This window comes from Hipposideros armiger, unplaced genomic scaffold (genome assembly GCF_001890085.2).
Source record: "Hipposideros armiger isolate ML-2016 unplaced genomic scaffold, ASM189008v1 scaffold_1435, whole genome shotgun sequence".
NCBI lineage: Eukaryota > Metazoa > Chordata > Mammalia > Chiroptera > Hipposideridae > Hipposideros > Hipposideros armiger.
Genome location: NW_017732785.1, coordinates 99,152 through 119,012, shown reverse-complemented (window position 1 = coordinate 119,012; position 19,861 = coordinate 99,152). Strand labels below are relative to the sequence as shown.

General features: G+C 41.7%; 1 protein-coding gene across 4 annotated transcripts in view; it reads left to right on the top strand.

The window, feature by feature from the left end:
* Window positions 1-9,898: 9,898 nt before the first annotated feature.
* The window catches only part of NAPB (NSF attachment protein beta), a 44,106-nt gene continuing 34,143 nt past the window's right edge, over window positions 9,899-19,861 (top strand). The window contains exon 1 of one of the 4 annotated variants that reach the window (XM_019633908.1): window positions 9,899-10,079. In XM_019633908.1, coding sequence (XP_019489453.1) covers window positions 9,982-10,079 — 98 coding nt within the window. In that variant the 5' untranslated portion in view covers window positions 9,899-9,981. The remainder of the gene's footprint in view (window positions 10,080-19,861) is intronic. The other 3 variants (XM_019633907.1, XM_019633910.1, XM_019633909.1) reach the window with 3 other exon arrangements.

Sequence of the window (19,861 nt, the reverse complement as noted above, 5' to 3'; positions counted from 1 at the left end):
CAGCCCAGCTCCAGGTTGAGCTGTTGTTCAGCATCTTAGCTGTGGAGGGCAGTGTCACTGGCCCTCATATGTGGGATCCGAACCGGGGCCCTCTGGCGTTCCAAGCCAGTTCTTAACCATCGCGCCACTCGGCTGGCCCGAGTGAATTTTTAAGACATAAAAATATGTATCTAAATATTACCTCACAAAGTCAATTTCAAAGCAAGCTTTCATTTCAAGAAAGAATGGATTTAAGTAAAACTTTAGAGAACAAGAAAAGCTTTATCATGTTTAGCCCTCTGATATTAAAGTACTACAGAATAAAATATATTGGGTAATAGCTAAGATATAAATGGAATTCTTATGAACTAAGTCAGACTTTCTTTTCCAACCCAGGAGGCTTGTCTCTGTCTCTCTGTATCTTTCTCTCCTATTTGAATTCAGTAAGAGAGCGAACTATTTGTTCCTATTGGATCAGATTTTCTGCATTCAAGATATTAATAAATCTCATGGTAAAGTTTATTTTTAGGGACACTTTGAATATAAAATTATTAGTTACTCCAATGTAGCAGGGGACCAATTTTTATTTTAAAAATATTCTGCTTGAGAAATTGAAAGATTCCTGAAAAATTAGACATTGATTAGACCTAATTTCAAATGTACATAAAAGTTTGCCAATCAAGTGGCATTTTAAAAGTACTCTAATGTTTTTGTATACCTTGAGAAAACCTGTAACCAATTTATTGGTAAAGTGAGCTCCAATTTTGTGACATGAATAGCCATCCTCTAATTTAATCAAGGTATCAATTGGGTCATCCACTATACTCTATTAAAGTCAGGTGCATGTAACCTGTATGCATAACTATGGTCATGAACAAATGAGACAGATGTGAGCATGACTTGCAGAATGGGAAGGAGATAGACCTTACTGGAGTGGACAGGGAAGGAGGAAGGAAGATGACATGTTGAGTGTCAAGTGCTGAGCTAAGTCTGTATGTCTGCCATTTTATTTAATTTTTAAAATGTGCCAGACAAGTATTATCATTATACTCACTTTATGGATATAGAAATTTTGAGTTTAACTAACTTGCCGAAAGTCACAGAGATGGTAGGTAGTAGAACTGGGATTTCAGTCCTGACCTGAGTCAGAACCCCATGGTCTTTCCATTACTCAGTGGTTGCCTATGGCATGATGGAGAATCTACAGGATCCAGAATGAGTAGACTGAGGGTTCTCATCCTGTCATATTTTCATAGACTCAGTTATTCCCTAAATAATGTATAAGTCTGTTTCAACAACATTTGTCAGGAAATCTTGTAAGCTCTGGAAATCATCCACTTTTATCCATCAAAATACATAGGGAATCAGATCACCTAGGTAAGAAATTGGTAGTGACCTGGAATGATCATATAGTTCATCCACTGCTCTGCCTAAAAGTAGCTGTCTGACAACCCTATCAGTGCTATACTTGCATACTGTTTATGGTCTCTGTGTTTATTTTGTAATGGTTTTTTGAGGTACAATTGGCATACAATAAGCTTCACATATTTAAACTTTGCAGATGTTTTCACACACACACACACACACACACACCTAATCAAAATCAAGATAATAAACATATCCATCATTCCTTTGTAATCACTCCCTCCCACCTTAGCTACCTTAATATCCCTAGAAAACCATGGATCTGTTTCCTGTTAGTATTGATTAGTTCTGTACTTGCTAGAATTTTATATAAAAGAATCACATAGTATATACTCATTTTTGTCTGGCTTCTTTAACTCAGAATAATATTTTTGAGATTCATCCATATTGTATCAACCATTCACCTGTATCAATAGTTCATTTCCCTTTATTGTTGAATTCTATCGTATGGATATACCACAATTTATTTACCCGTTCACCTATTGACACACATTTGTTTCCAGTTTTTGACTATTTAAATAAAGTGACTATGAATATTAAAAAAATAATAAAATGAAAACAAAGAAACATAAAAAGAGATGGGGTAGCAATACTTATACCAGACTAAATAGGCTTTTTTTAAAAAGGCTATAACAAGAGAGAAAGAAAGACCCAGTAATCCCACTTCTGGGCATTTATCTGAAGAAATTAAAAATGCTACTTTGAGGGGACATGTTCATCCATATGTTCACTGCAGCAGTGTTTACAATGGCCAAGATATGGAGGCAGCCTGGGTGTTCATTGATGGATGAATGGATAAAAAGAAAGTAATACATATATAAAATGGAATATTCTTCAGCCATGGAAAGGAATGTGTTCATTCCATCTGTGGTGGCATGGATAGACCTGGAGGATATTGTGCTGAGTGGAGTAAGTCAGACAGAGAAAGACAGATACAATATGATTTCACTTTTATGTAGAATTTAAAGAACAAAATAAACAAACAAGACAGAAACAAACTCAAAGATACAGAGAACATTTTGATGGCTGCCAGATTGGGGGTGGGGGGAGTGGGAGCGGGTGAATGAGGGGAAGGAATTAAGAAGTACAAATTGGTAGTTACAAAATAGTCATGGGGATGTAAACTATAGCTTAAGGAATATAGTCAATAATATTGTAATAACTATGTATGGTGTCCGGTGGGTACTATATTTATTGAGGTGATCCCTTAGTAAGTTATATAAATGTCTAATCATTATGTGGTACACCTGAAACTAATATAATATTTTATGTCAACTGTAATTGAAAAATAAAATAATTATTAAAAACAGGAAACCCTTGGGCTGGCTGAGTGGTGTGTTGGTTAAGAGCTGGCTTGGGACGCTGGCTCTGAGCAGCAGGGCCCTGGTTTGGATCCCACATGAAGGCCAGTGACACTGCCATTTACAGCTAAGATGGTGAACAACAGCTTGACCTGGAGCTGGGCTGCCGTGAGTTGCCGGCGATGGCGTAGGCTGCAGTGAAGCTGCAGTGGGCTGCCATAAGCTACCGTGTGTGGCCGGCAGCCAGTGTGAGCTGCCAAAAGCCACTGTGAGCGGCTGTCCAGAGGCCGGTGACCGATCTGCCTCACCCAGAAAGAGCGCAATGATAATACCAACATGGGCCAGTGAAGCAACGTCCTCCACAACTATACTGAAGAACAAAAGGACAGCAACTTGTCTGTTCCCCTTCCTCGATTCCCCAACGCTGTTCCCCTCTCCCAATTCCCCAATAAAAAATCTTAAAAAAAGGGAAACCCATAAACATACATAAAAATACATAAAAAATAAATCTGTTTAGGTAATCTGAACCTTGGCTATGTGTCCATAAAGTAAGGTAAAAATGGTCCCTGGTAATTTCTGTGGAAGAAGAAAATATAGACCCTGGGTATGTCCTTACAATAAAATAAAAAATTGAGCCTTATTATGTCACTCTTGGCATTCTTTGGCTTTTGGCAGCATTAACTCCAATCTCTGCTTCCTTCACATGGCCTTTTCTCCACACCCCCATGTGTATTTGTCTCAACTCTCTCTATCCTTTCTCTTTTAAGAACATGAGTCATTGGATTTACCCTAAATCCAATATGATCTCATCCTAAGATTATTAACTTAACTAGGTCTGTAAAGACTCTACATCCAAAACAGTTTACATTCACAAGTACTAGGGGTTAGGACTTGGGCATATATTTTTGGGAAACACACTTCAACCCAAAGTGTGTTTCTTTTTATTCCATGGAATAAAAAGAAAATAGGAAGCATGATGTGTCTTTGAGTGGTACCATATTTTGTCATGTATAATGCGCACCCATATTTTTGGTCCAAATTTTCTGGGAAAAGAATCTTTATTTTTAATTTTTTAATTCAGATTTTTATTTGTTTACATTTATGTACTTGTTTTTTGCATTATAAAATAATTTTAATATTTATTTTTTAACATATTATGGTACAAGAAATTTTCTGTAACAAATAATTGCAAAACACAAGAACAGATACAAGGTACAAGAAATCTTAGGTACCGGTAACAAATTTACGATATTTAAGCATCAGAGAAGGCCAAAAACTCTTCATCGTTGCAAGTTTGTCTATGTTCAACAAAACTGATTGTCATATTTGTTTTAACTTAATTTATCATTTTCTATGTTTCTTCTAACAGATATTTGTGTATATTTAATTTTACCTTTTGCAGCTCTTTGGTCTAAATTTTATAGAACAATTTCTTAAGGAAATGCTAAATAATATTAACAAAGTTACCTTTAGGAATATTTCTAGCAATTTTGACATGGTGTAAAATGTCTCAAACATGCACACATATACAAACTAATGGTGTTTAGAAAAGTTAAAAAAAATTTGTAGTAAAAAAGGCTTACCTAATTATTCCTCGGAAGTTCCCCCATTCAAATACTCCTAGGTTTTGCAAGTCCATGAGGAAAATGAAAAGAACTACTATAAATAGAATAATTAAATTCTATACTTAAAGTTACACAAAATACAGAAGCCCAACCTCATCAACATGAATGGAGAACATTCATTTTCATAAATTCATTACTTTAACATTTTTGTATGAAGAGCCATCTGGAATGGCTTCCTTTCTTCTCTGCGTTCTAATAGGGGGTACACTGGATGAGGCTGGGCCTTGTCTGGATATCTCTGAGCAACTTTTATGTTGCAGACAGAAGTGAGCCTGAGATGTCATTGAAAGAGCCAGCTGAAGTTGGGGAAGGGCCCCTCAACCAGCTCAGAGGCTTCAGTTTCACAGCTTTGTCAATGCAACCAGAGTGGACCAAGGTGGGGCCTGGCTCCCTTGAACCTAATTGTGGTGGTTTTAGAACATCTGAAAATTATTTGAGACTCTCTTGTTTAATATAGGTGAGCTTGCATGATTTTTGCTTCAGGGAAGCAGAAGTGATACCTTGGAACTTTAAGGATTAGGTTATAAAGATGATCCAGTTGTTGCCTATCTCCCCTCCCCCCGGCACCTTTGGAGCCCTGGCTACCACATGAGACTAGAGACAGATGCGAGGAGCTTTGGCTACTCTCACCTATGAGTCTTCTCATCCCAGGCACCAGGCGTGTGAAGGAAGTAGTCACTGAGTGGACCCCAGCTCCAGCTACCTCTTGACTGAGAGGCCCCATGTAAGAACCACCCAGCTCAGACCAGTCAGCCCCTAGAACCACAGGTGATAACAATAATGATTGTTGTTGTTTTACACCACTAAGTTGGAGTGAGAGCTAGAACCCTAAGTAAACAGTTATCCATATATAAGAATGCCGATTTATAAATTTGTAATGAACACCATGATTGTCCATGGGGACCAGAACACACCTATTGGTCCTCAGTGCATACTCTCCCTTAGTTTGTGTCCTCCCAAAAGTAGACCTTGAGACAAGGATTCTAGTGAAAGCAATTTATTGGAGGTGACACTGGGCATCACTAGTAGGGGTGTGGGGTCACAGAAGAGAAGGAAGCCCAAAAAAGGGTACAGAACAAGCCAGTTTTTACTGTCAGCAACTGGAGCTCATTCCTATTGGGACCGCTGGGAGACTGTAGAACATTGTTCAGAGTTGTCCCACCAGATGGGTACTTATCCTCCAACTTCTCAACAGTCATTGATTGAGGGCTGCTCCCAAGAGGCAGAGAGCCATTAATTCCCCTATTAATTAAGTTAATTTACCACCCCTTCCACTTACTCCCCTAGCATTCAAGCAGAGAAGACTGGAAGGCCATAGATAACTCTCAGGAGAATTGCAAGTGCTGGCAGTTGGGACCAGCAGGCATGGGAATATTAAGTGCTAGTCATGGTCAGAAGTTTCCTACTGATTTTGGACTCAGAGGGAGAGGAGGTGGTTGACACCAAGTGAACTTAGTAACTGGTAGCTGTTGTTGCACCACTGAGTAGTGACAGCCAGCTGCACTAAGCTATATTGCAGGCACTCACCCAGTGCACTGGCCAGTGAGGACACCAGCCCAGGCAATCCTGGAAGTGCACTGCATTTGCACCCACTGCACTCTCCATCGGTACCAGACTCCACACAGTCTCTCTCTGCACCACACTGCTATGAGCACATGCAGATGGATGGCCACACCTTGTTTTCCACATAGGTCTAACCCTGCCTCTCTTAGAGCTGGGTGTTCTCAAATGGCGTCAGCCTTGCCTTTGCAGACCACCTCTCAGGATGGGTACTTGAACACTTAACATTCCAATCTAGCTTCTGTGTGTTCACTCAGTCTGAGTGTCTGTGTCCACCCTGATCTGCTCATAGGGAAAAGCCACAGATTCTGTTTGGTTCTGCCTTGTTCTGGGTGCAGGCTCTTCATTTCCTGCTCCATCTTCTCAGAAACTGTCTGAAGACTTTTTCCTTTTTCTTTGTCTCAGTGTGCAAGGTTGCTGAAAGGCATAGGTGTATAGAACAGCACTGTCCACTAGAACCTTGTGCAATGATAGAAATGTTTTATATGTGTGCAGTCTAATATGGTAGCCACTAGTTATACGTGGCTATTGAGCAGTTGAAATGTGGCTAGTGTGACTGAGGAATGAAATTTTACATTTCATTTCATATTATTTGATTTAAATTTAAGTGGCCACCATCCTAGTCAGCAGAGGTGTAGATCCATGGGTCCTTTGGATATACTCTGGGACAGCTTCTACTTGAGGTTCTCACTACCTCCCTGGTCCACACCAAAGCAAGTCTCCTTTTCCTTCATCTTTCAAGGATTTCTCATCTATTCCTCTAGTCAGTCCTTACTCTGTGAGGTTTGTCTCTCTGCCCTGCCATCTCTACTCACTTAGCCTCTGGGAGAAGAAAACACTTGGTCTACACAACAATTAAGGTTTGAAGTTTTTCTCTAACTTGGGTGTGGACTGGGGGAAGGGTGGGAGTGTCTGTAAGTTTCCTGTGAAAAAAAAGAAAATGGGGGAAACACCAGGAAATATAAAAAATGTCAACATATACTTCTGCAACCCTTAACTGCAAGTTCTTGTCCAAAGGAGGTAGTTCATTCTACCTCCTTTTTAGTTGACTACATGTAAGGATCTTGGCCTGGACCCTAGGCCGGACAGACTCAGCCGGACAGACTCACTTTTCAAAATCATACTTCAGCTACTTCAGCTAGATTCTAAGCAGAACTTTCCGTTGAGAGTAAAATGCCTAGCTTTACAAGAAATGGGTTGCAACAAAAATATTAAGAATGTTTTGCAGAAGTAGTTTTGTCACAACTGGCTTAGACCATTTCACAGGAACTAACAGCTCTTTTTGCTTCTGTATACCTGCTTTGCTTCTGCTGGGAAATAAAAGGTTAAAGAAAGACATTCCTCAGTTCCTCCTTGCTCTCCCGCCTCTCAGGAGGCCATGCAACAGTTCCCCCTTATCCCCCACCTTTCAGAAGACCTTGCAGCTGTTAACCTTGATGTCTCACCCCCATTCTTAGTTTCTAAAATTAATTATATATATATATATTTCTGAGAAACAGTTTATACAGTCAACTCCACCTGGTCACAATGTACTGTTAAGATATCTGGACATCTGGACATAACAACACTGTTACAACAGCAGGATGCGGTTTTGACTAAAATAACTGCACATTCTTTCTGGCTTCTGTAATTTACTTTGTATATAGCCCTACCTTATAAAAACCCTACCCCCCAAATATTTGGGGCTGTCTCTCCTTAGTTGGAGAGGCGGTCACTGAGCTCAGCTTAATAAAATCTTCGGAACCCTAATTTGACATCCAACTTCTTTATTGATTATCTGGACCCAACATACAGATTTGAGAATCTAGAATTATAAGCTTTAGAATAATCATGGAGAGTTCTTTTAAAAAGGTATACTTCCTGGACCCCAACTCTAGAAAATAATGATACAAAAAGCTAGTGACTTAGGAATCAGTATTTCTTGAACATCCTTTAGAGTTTCCACATTGAGTCAAGTCTGGGAACTGCTTTAATCAACATACTGATGCTGTACTTCAGAGCTTTTGAGTTGGCCCCACTCCATTAAATCCCCATGGACTGCTCTGCTTTTCAAATTCTTATGTCCATTTTTTCAGCTTTCCTCTTCACTTCTGCATTTACTGCCATCTCCATTTTCCTGCCCCCTTCTTCCCTTATACTGCTCCAAGTTAGAATAATGCATGTAATAATAATAAATAAACTCTGCCTTAAGAGCTGAGATTTCCTTCTATCTCTAAAGTGTCCTGCAATGCATGAACTGTGACATTTGCTTTAGTTATCTTTCTAGGAGTTTGGCCCTTCTTGCCTTGCTCTCTGAAGGCAAACTGCATTTTCTTAGACATATTTTGTGTGTCAGTGTCCACAAAATTATTAATAATTTGAAATTGTCACAAGTTCTCATTTGGCAGTGATTTTCATATTTGTTTCACCACTTCTGCTTTAGCATTGCCAAATGTAAATGGTCTAGACTTTGTATTAAAAGAAAAAATAACCCCTTCTGGGACAGTCCTGAAAACCTTTGGCACATGATAGCATCTATCTATGGATACTTCTCTTAGGAGATTAGAATTCTTCATGGCAGGAAGGAATTGTGTCCCAGGAGATCCACCCCCTATGGCCAGCATTATAGAAAGGATAAGAGAGTGCAATGGCAAATATTCACTGAAAAGAATTCAGTCAATAAAAAAGAGTAGATTATGCATATATTGCATATATGCAACTGATTTATAACCAAGGAAGAGAGGACCAACAGAAGGTTCCAATATGGGGAGCCTGACAAATAACTATGAATTTATATTGGGGGAAATGACACATTCTTTTTTTTTTATTGTTAGTTTCAGGTGATACATTCTTAAATGGCTTGCTCTGGAAATAAAAATGGCTCTTTCTGTTGCTCATGGGTGGGTGGACATTACACATTTAATGAAGTTGTTTTCTGTGGCTGCTGTCAATGTAAGAAACATCCAAGCCTGTAGAGAAGTTTAGAGTTTTTTGAGCCAAACTGAAGACAATTGCCAGGAAGCAAAATCTCAATGGATTAATAAAATTCTCCAGGGAATGGCAGTTTTTTAGCTTATTTTATATATTAGAATCAAAGGAGGAGATGTAAGGAGGGTTACATGAAATCCATTGGTGGTAGATTAAGGGGATGGAAGAAAGCAAAGAGGGGAAATCCCTGGGATTGGATTAAAAGGGAGAGACACATACTTCTTTTACATTGGTGGGTACAGGACAGTTAATAATTAACATTTTACAGCACATAGAGATGGTATTCTGGGAACAAGAGAACAATGAAGGGTTCTGTCATCTAGTGTACCGCCTGTGTTCTGGTGCTCTGGTTGTGTCTTGAGGGGTCTGGAAAAAAAGGATTGCTCTGACATTCCAAGAGTATGTTATCTTAGATACACAACTACAACAGACAGGCTCACTTAAGGTAAAGATTGACCTTTGTTTGTCAAGGAAGCTACTGGCCAAGGATGTGACTACTTACCATGACCCCTTTTAATTAGTAATTTTTAATGTTCAGACCATCCTATGTGGTTAATTTCAGTCTCTGAGTTTGTAGGGTCTGCCATGCTGGCCTCCTATGAGCTTGTCAGGTTTAGCATGTGGCCCCTTTTTCGTCCACACTGCACTATATTCCCTTTTGTGGAACTCAACTGACCTGTAGGTTGAGCATTCCATTCTATTATCCCGTTTCCTCATCAATTCCATTGCCAAGTGTCAGTCCTGCTGAGCAGGAATTCCTGAACCAACTGTGATTCTGAGGGTTGAGGTGATCTTTACTGGAAGCCACGGGTCATTTCCCATTCTCCCCCTCCCTCCCCCCACGCCAATACTTAAATGATTAAAGTTCACCATGGCTTAGGACCCCATAACCGAAACCACGGGTGCCGGTGGTCTGCAAGCTCGGATCCCCACCCACTCTGAGCCCTGCTGGGAACTGTAGTTGACCCGATGCGCAACCTGGCCGCCAGGGTAGGCCCCGGACTACAAATCCCGGGAGGCCTAGCGCGCCGCGCCTGCGCTCCCCGCCCCTGCGAGGGGAGGACGAAGTCGCGGAAGACGCTCCCCTGCCGGCTGAGGAGGCTGTGGTGCCCGCGGCCGGCGACATGGACAACGCGGGAAAGGAACGTGAGGCAGTACAGCTGATGGCGGAGGCGGAGAAGCGCGTCAAGGCCTCCCACTCCTTCCTCCGAGGGTTGTTTGGGTGAGCGTCAGACCGCGCGTGCCCTGAGGGAGTTTCTGTCCCAGGCTCTTTACCGGCTGGCTGCCCTCCAAGCTTCCCTTAGGGCCGCCCAGATTCCCCCAGAGATTCCCTAGGGCCCCCAGGCCTCCCCACACGCAATCTCTAAAGCCCCCCAGAACGCCCCAGGGATTCCCTAAGCACCCTCCAGAGATCCTCTGCAACCCCCACAACCAGCCCCCCGCCCTGATTCCCTGCCCTCTCTGATCCCCGGGGCACGGCGCTATCCTCGCGTTGGTGCGGGGTTTCCCACGGTCTCACAGGTCCATTGCAGCCCAGGGTGTGCGTGGGCTTTGGGCTTTCGCCGCAGTGGTGAGACCGTTTGTTCATTTCACCGCATAGCTCCGGACACCTGTGTCAGGGCAGCGAGGCGGCGCGGGAGGAGCCGGTGCATGGGGGCGGGGTGGGGGTGGGGGTAGGGGGGTTGTCCCGCTGGGCGTTGGGCCTCGCGGAGGAGCAGACGGCCGCAGCGCACCTGTTCCAGTGTTCATATGCCCATTTGCCTTACGCCAAGTAGACGTTTAATAAATATTCGTTGGATGAACGAATACGTTTTCTCAACGTAGTATTTTTCCTTCAACAGAGATTGATGTAATAGCCACGGCCTCCTCTTTGGTTAAGGATAATGCAGCTCCTATTTAAGTCAACATCTTTTGGGAATCCCTTTAAATTCCTATAATTCTTCCATGTTCTTCTAGGGACAGTCTTAAATTCGGACTTCCCAAAAAGCACTGATAGTTTTGGAAGAATTATGAGTGGTCGAATATGAATGATTCAGCTGTTTAGGATGAGAGGCAGAAATTTCGTGGTGATTTTTTTTTTCCTTTTGAAAGTGAAAGATCCGCTGTAGACACCAAGAGCATATTCTTGAGAAGGACAAGGTGGTAGTTTTATTATAGTACAATTTCAGGTTGGAATTTGCATGTTTTGCCACCTTCATTCTTTTGGTTATAATGCTTTACCATTGTTGACACATCTCCAAGAAATGCTTAAAAGCAGGTTTCATGCAATGCATAGTAGTGTGGGATACAAAGATGCATAAAGTTACCACAGTACATAAGGAGCACTGCCTGATACTTGATGTGAACACTAAACAATAGCTCCTTTCTCTGATTCAGAAAAACGTTTAAAATTTATTCAGATAAAATTTAATGTCATAGCACCTCATGCCATGTCACAACATATTTCAAGTCAAGATGTCCTTTCTTGGAAGAGAATTTGTAATTGGCAGAAGAAAAAAGCATTTTAGTACTTGATGCTTGTTTCAGGGGAACACACTGCTTTTTGTGAACAGGTGTTGTGTTACTGTTTTTATGCAACTAGACCAAATATTGGGCCAATAATCCTAAAAGGATTTTGAAAACATTTTTTGTTCTTAAACATCTGTTTTCTTTTTGACTGTTGATCACCTATTTCATTGATAGGCCATATAGGAAGACTTTCATCTTCACCATTCATACTTAATTTGTACCATCATTCTAGGCCTCACCTGGATACAGCAGGTCAGTTTATTGTCCTAGCTTTGGGACCTGCAGCAAGTGACTTAGCCTCTCTGGGCCTCAGTTTCCTCTGCTATAAAAAGGAGGTAATAATAGTGTATCTCATAGTGAAGGTTCAGTGAGTTTATGTTTGTAAAATGTTTAGAACAGGTGGAAATAATTAGCATATTCATCAAAATTGTCAGTCCCATTTATTTATCAAGGAAGCAGAAAGCCAGCCAGATTAAGTGACTTTGCCAAGATTTCAGAGCCAAAAACCCTGTGGACTGGATCACTGTGGTGTTTTAATGAAATAAAATATTTGAAAGAGCCATATAAATGTTATTTATACTATGGAGGACTGTGTTGTTATCAGTGATACTTGGCTGCAGGAAAGCTTGGGGAGAAGAGTACTCAGAAGTCTGTGAGTTTTAATTGTATAATTATTTGAAGTAAAAAATGGCCTAGTTTCTTTCTCAGTTACAGTGGAAAGACAGATTCTGTATCAATTTTGGATGTTTAGAATCTTACATTATATCTGGCATCACTTGCACCTATCATCCTCCTTCTAGGCTGGAATACATGTTACTCCATCCTGCTTCCCCTTCCTTAACTATAGAATTTTCCTATGTACTTGTTATTTTTTATTTAAACCACAGTGTAGTCCATCTCCATGTCAGACTTCTGAATTAACAAAACACACTTACTGATAAGCGTATCGTATCATCCGAGACTGTATTTAAGAACTGACCAGTCAGTGCTTTAAAGGGGACAGGTGATGCTGTTTTGAGAATGTGGTAGCCATTAAAGTTTGTTCAGCATTTTGCAGATACTTCACATCATGGGTTTAGTCTTAACTGCAGATTAAAACCTATTAGGAGTTCAGAAGGAGATCCAAGATGGCAGAGTAGATAAACGCTGTGCTTGCCTCATCTCATGAACACATCAAAATTACAACTAAATTATAGAACAGTCAACCTGGAGAGCCATCTGAAGTCTAACTGGACAGCAGTTTTATAATTAAGGATATAAAGAAGAAGCCATGTTGATACTGGTAGGAGGGGTAGAGATGTGAAATGGGTTGGTCCCACACCCACGTGTAGAGGTTGAAAATTGGGAGAGATAACTTGGGCACAGAGGTTCCCCACGAAGGAGCAAGGGACCCCAGCCCCCCATATCATGCTCCCCAGCCCATAGTACTAGTGCCAGGAAGAGGAGCCCCCACAACTTCTGGCTGTGGAAAACAGTGGGGATTCTGACTGTCCAGGTGGGATGGAAGGCTGTAGGAAACCCAGATAGCCTCTTAAAGGGCCTGCGCAGGCACACATCCTGGGCTTTGGTGGAGGAATGGTGACTCTGGGGGCATCAGAGACATATGGTGAGAGACAGCTGTGTAACTTCATGGCAAGGACTAAAGAGACAGTCCTCATTTTCCCTATGTGGGTCCCATGTCCTGTGCAGCCAGCAGGCAGGTGCCATTTTTCTTATTTTGAGCCTGCCCCCATAGGCCAAATCTGAATCGAATTGGCCTGGTGAGCTCTGCTGCTCAACCCTTCTAACTCATTGAGACCCTTCCTCATCCAACATGTGTACCACAGGAGGATTTAGCAGCAGCTGAACCTTACAGGAGCTGGTAGGTGGCAATAGGCCTCAGAGTGTCCTGGCTTTTTGTGGAGCTACCTCAGACCTGGTACTGTGGCAACTCTCCTTGGTTTACAGCATGGCCTCTCCTCCAGGTACAGCACAAGCAGCAACCAACTGTGGATTGCTTTGTAGCACCTGCCAGGTAGTCCCCAGCTGGTCACAGGCAGTGGCCAACCTTGACCTGCACTGAGTCCTTCCCAAGAGGCCCCAGAACCAATATACGTGGAGTTTGGCTTTAGACCATAGCAGAGCATCACCCAGTTAGCCCCACAAGCAGCATATGCAAAGGGCAGTCACAGTAGGCACCAGAGCCCACTTGGGTGAATCCTGCTCCCTAGGGTAAGCACCCTGAACAGCAACCCACAAGCGTGGAAGTGGCCAGACCCCACAGCCAGTCAGCGTGAGGGTCAATACCACCCACTGACATGCCAACAGCAATCAAGGCTCAACTATAACAGGAGGGCACACACAACCCATACAGGACACTCTTGGAACACCTGACTCAGGTGACCAGGGAGATTTTGTCACTGGGCCCCATAGGACCCCTACTACCCGACAAGACTGGGAGACATAGCAGCCCTACCTAATACATAGAAACAAACACAGAGAGGCAGTCAGACTGAGAAAACAAATATGTCCCAAATGAAAGGACAGGAGAAAACTTCAGAAAAAGAGCTAAACAAAATTCAGGTGAGCAACCTTCTAGGTACAGAGTTAGAAAAAAAATGATTATAAGCATGTTCAAAGAACTTAGAGAGATAGCGAACATAAAAAAAGGATATAGAAACCATAAAAAGAACCAGTCAGAAGTGAAGAATACTATGACTGAAATTTAGAATGCAGTAGAAAGAATTACCAGCAGACTAGATGAATCAGAGGACTGAATCAGCAATTTGGAAGACAAGGTAGCATAAAACACCCAATTGGAACAGTAATAAGAAAAAAGAATCCAAAAAAATGAGGATAGTTTAAGAGACTTCTGGGATAACATCAAGTGTAACAACATTCACATCACAGAGGTTCCAGAAAGGGAGAGAGAAAGCAAGGAATTGAGAATCTATTTGAAGAAATAATAACTGAAAAGTTTCCTAACCTGGCAAAGGAAATAGACATACAAGCCCAGAAAGTGCAGGGAGTCCCCCCCCCCCAAAATGAACGCAAACAGGCCCACATCAAAACACAGAATTAAAATGGCAAAGGTTAAAGACAAAAAGGATCTTAAAAGCAGCAAGAGAAAAGCAGTTAGTTACCTACAAAGAAGCTCCCATAAGACTGTCAGCTCATTTCTCAACAGGAACTTGGCAGGACAGAAGGGATTAGTATGAAATATTCAGAGTGATGAAAAGCAAGGACCTACAACCAAGACTACTCTATCCAGCAAAGCTATCATTTAAAACTGAAAGACAGATAAAGAGCTTCCCAAATACGAAAAAGCCTAAGGAGTTGATCAACATCAAACCAGTATTACAAGGAATGTTAGAGGGACTTATTTAAGATGGAAGGGGGTGGGGGCATAAAAAATGTGAATAATAAGATGGCAATAACTACATACCTATCAAAAATTGCTTTCAATGTAAGTGGATTAAATGCTCCAATTAAAAACATAGGGTGCGTGAATGGATAAGAAAACAAAACCCTTACATATACTGCCTACAAGAGACTCACTTCAGATTAAAAGACACACAGAGACTGAAAGTAAATGGATGGAAAAAGTTATTTAATGAAAATGGAAATGAAAAAAAAACCCAGAATAGACTTTAAAGCAAAGGCTATAACAAGAAATGAAAAAGGACCCAGTAATCCCACTTCCTGGTATTTATCTGAAGACCCCTCATGCTACTTCGAGGGGACGTGTGTATCCATATGTTCATTGCAGCATTGTTTACAGTGGCCAAGATGTGGACGCAGCCTTTGTGTTCATAGATAGAAGAATGGATAAAGAGAAGGTAGTATACACATACAATGGAATATTGCTCGGCCATGGAAGGGAATGGGTTCTTTCCATCTGTGGCAGCATGGATGGACCTGGAGGATGTTGTGCTGAGTGGAGTATGTCAGACAATGAAAGACAGATGTAATGCAATTTCGCTTATATGTGGAATCTACAGAACAAGATAAAGTAACAAAACAGAAACAGACTCATAGATACAGAGAACATTTTGCTGGTTGCCAGATGTGAGAGGCATTGGGGTGATGAGTGAAAAGGGAGAAGGGATTAAGAAGTACAAATGGGTTGTTACAAAGTAGTCATGGGGATGTAGGGTATAACATAAGGATTATATTCAATAATATTGTAATAACTATGTATGGTGTGAGATGGGTACTAGATTTATCAGGGTCATAGATGGGAAGGAGGTTGTGGGCCAAGATGAAAAAGGTGAAGGGATTAAGAAGTAGAAATTGGTAGTTACAAAATAATCATGGAGATGTAAAGTAAAGCATAGGGAATATAGTCAATGATATGCTAATAACTGTATGGTGCCAGGTGGGTACTAGACTAATCAGGGGATTAACTTCTTAAATTACATAAATGTGTAAACCATATGCTATACACCTGAAATTAATATAAAATAATATTGAATGTGAACTGTAACTGAAAAATTAAAACAGGAGGAAAAGGTGAAGGGCAATAGATCGGTAGTCCAAATTTCCAGGTAAAAAACAAATAAGTCATGGGGATGTAATGTACAGTACAGGGAATATAGTCAATAATACTGTGATAGTGTGGTACAGCGTCAGACGGTTGCTGGACTTATCATGGTGATCACTTCTTTAGGTATAGAAATGTTGAATTAACTGTTGTATGAGGTCTGACAATTAAGTTTGCAAACTTGTGGGCCGGCCGAGTGGCGCGATGGTTAAGAACTCGCTTGGGAGCCAGAGGGCCCCGGTTCGGATCCCACATATGAGGGCCAGTGACACTGCCCTCCACAGCTAAGATGCTGAACAACAGCTCAACCTGGAGCTGGGCTGCCGTGAGTCGCCGGCGACGGCGTAGGCTGCAGCCCCTGTGGCAGTGGGTTGCCATGGGCTACCGTATGTAGCCAGCAGCCAGCGTGAGCGACCAGCGCCGCAGTGAGCGGCCGTCCAGAAGCCGGCGACTGATCTGCCTCACCCGGGAAGAGCGCAATGATGGTGCCAACTTGGGCCAGTGAAGCAACCTCCACAACTAGACTGAAGAACAAAAGGACAGCAACTTGTCTGTTCCCCTTCCCCCAATTCCCCAGAACTGTTCCCATCCCCCCAATTCCCCAATTAAAAAACAAATCTTAAAAAAAAAAAGTTTGCAAACTTGTTGCAACAACCTTGCTTCCTTTTCTGTTATCAGAGGGATTATTCATTATGAATTTGTACCAACTGGACAAACAGTTAATCAGGTTTACTATTTGGAAGTGCTGAAAGAGCTGCGTGAAAAAGATAGACAACCTGAACTTTTCGCCAACAATTCATGGCTCTTGCATCACATCAATGCATGAGCTCACACGGCACTGTCCGTGAGGGAGTTTTAGCCAGTAAACAAATAACTATATTGGAACACCTTCCCTACTCACCTGACCTGGCCCCAAATGACTTCTTTCTTTACCCAAAAATAAAGGGAATATTGAAAGGAAGACATTTTGATAACATTCAGGACATCAAGGGTAATACGATGACAGCTTTGATGGCCATTCCAGAAAAAGAATTCCAAAGTTGCTTTGAAGGGAGGACTAGGTGCTAGCATTGGTGCATAGTTTCCCAAGGGGAGTACTTCGAAGGTAACTGTAGTGATATTCAGCAATGAGGTATGTAGCACTTTTTCTTGGGTGAGTTCGTGAACTTGTCAGACCTTGTACATGTTCTCTTAAACTTCATTTCAGGAAATTATGCTTAAACACAGATACCTTTGTCATACAGTCTTCAAATGTCTCACATTGTTTCCTGTGTCTGAGAATCTATGATGATTTTTTTTGGTTGGTTGGTTATTTGTTTTTGATTAAAATTTGTTGGGGTGACAATGGTTAGAAAAATTACACAGGTTTCAAGTGTACATTTCTGTAATACATCATCTATATATCACATTGTTCACTACCCAGAGTCAGTTCTCCTTCCATCACCATATATTTGACCCCGTTTACTTAAATGAAGTGAAAATTTCTCAGAAAATCGAGTCCCAGGTCCAAGGCAGAGTGCTGAGACCATATTTATCAGTAAAGGCATGTTCCCCTGCTCAGCGTCTTGTCTGCTGCTCTGGTGGGATTTATTTGAGGCTTGGGAGGAATGGTCTGTTCCATCCTGGAAGCATGCAGCTAATAAATGACAGCATTTGTGTGTAGGCTGTCTGACTCCAGAGGCTGCATCCTTGCCACTACACATCCTATTAATGGTTTGTGAAGAAACAGTATCTCAATCTAGTGGTTGCTGGTATTTGGTGTAAAAATTCAAATTAGAATTCTGAAAGTATCTCCCTGGGACTTCTGCATCTCCTCTGCTGCAGATATCTCTACTTCTTGCATCATGTGAAAAAAATTTGAGTTTTTATAAATATATTAAATCCAGAAATAAAATAAGCTTGAAAGGGTTGTCTAGGAAAATTCCAAATTTCTAGAAGCTGTCATTATAGAAATGAAATATCAGATGAAAATAAATTGCTTATGGAGGGTAAAATAGAGAATAAATAGTTCTATATGATTGGGTTGTTACAATATATTAAGAAGTATATATTTGGGGCTGGCCAAGTGGCTCAGTTGGTTAAGAGTTGGCTTGGGAGCGTGAGCTCTGAGCAGCAGGGCCACTGGTTCGGTTCCCACATGGACCAGTGACGCTGCGCCCTCTACAGCAAAGAGGGTGAACAACAGCTCGACCTGGAGCTGGGCTGCCGTGAGTGGCCAGCGATGGTGTAGGCTGCAGTGGGGTTGCAGTGGGCTGCCGTGAGGTACCATGCGTGGCCAGCAGCCAGCAAGACCTGGCGTGAGCCACTGTGAGCAGCCGTCCAATGGCTGGCAATCGACTGCCTCACCCGGGAAGAGCGCAATGATCACAATACCAATGTGGGCCAGTAAAGTGGTGTCCTCCACAACTAGACTGAAGAACAAAGGGACAGCAACTTATTTGTTCCCCTTCCCCAATTCCCCAATAAAATCTTAAAAAAAAAAAGGAAAAGAAAGACGTGTATATTTGTTCTTCATCCTGCGTTTCTGGCACACAACTCAGAAAATACTTGTAAGAGCCTAAGTGATGAGGGTGAGAGAAATTCATCTTCTGTTATGTATGCCGCTTTCAAAGATACCAGAGTTTATGTTAATAAGGTGACCCTTGGTAGGTTCCTAGATTGTAACAGGGTGTGACTGGTTGTCAGAGGAACCAAACATGTGATAGGGCTAGTACTTGCAGTCCCACTTCCCACATCCAGGGAGGGGAGACAGGCTGGGGATTGAATTAATTACCAATAGCCAATGATTTAATAAATCATGTTTGTGTAATGAACCTTCATAAAAACTCTAAATGGCAGGGTTCAGAGAGTTTCCAGGGATGAACACATGGAGATGCTGGGAGGTGGTACACCCAGGGAGGAAGTAGAAGCTCTGTGAACCGTCTTCCCCCATATTTTGCCAGTATGTATTTCATTTATCTGTTTTTTAGTTATGTCCTTTGTAATAAACTGGTAATAGTAAGTAAAGTATTTCCCTGAGTTCTGTGAACCATTCTTGCAAATAGTTGAATTTAAGAGTCACGGGAACCCCTGATTTATACTCAAGTTAGACAGAGATTCTAGTGCCCTGGGGACCTAGCAACTGGTGTCTCATGGGACTGAGCCTTTAAACTGTGGGGCCTGTACTAACTCTGAGTAGTTAGTGTAAGAATTGTAAATTGTAGGACACTCAACTGGTGGCCACAGAGAATTGGAGAACTGCTTGGTGTGGAAAACCCACCACACATTTGGTATCAAAAGTGTTGTGAGTAGAAAAACAGTGTTTCCTTTAATGGTGGAGGTATTTTAAGTAGAGGTTGAATTTTTCACGCCTTTTCTGGAGGCTTTCTATATTTGTTTGTTGTTTTGAGGGATACATGGCGAAACTTTTTTTAAAAAGTCATGTAGGTAGTTTCTTTCATCAAGACACTGAGGAATCAACATTATTATTAAGGCCTGTGTGCCAGGCCGTGTGCTAGTCACTTTCCCCATAGAAGCGGTCTAGCAGCTAACATGATGTTGCTCGTAAATGTGAAGGCGCTATCCTAGTTGGTGGGGTTTTCCCCAGAGGGTCTTGGGCACTACTAAAGATGATCCCTGTTTTCAGTCCTTTGACAGTGTGACATCCCTTCAGGGTATTCTGAAGGTAGAGCTGAATTTTGTCTTAGTTTTTCTTTCACATCATCACAGCATTGTCATTATCATTTTTTATAATATTTCTAATCTAGTATTTTGTGAGTTTAGAAGCAGCTTTATTGTTACCTCAGCAGTTGTCACCTTTTCTTTTGGGCACATTTCATGATGTGTGTGCCATTAGTCCCCATGGATTCTATTTGAATGTCTCCATTTTCCCACCCACTGTTTTAAAAGAGCATGTACTTACTATAGTTGTCAGTGTTTCACAGTGCATCAAAGTAGTTCTTAAGTTGGGTGGTAATGTTGACTTTAAAAGTAAA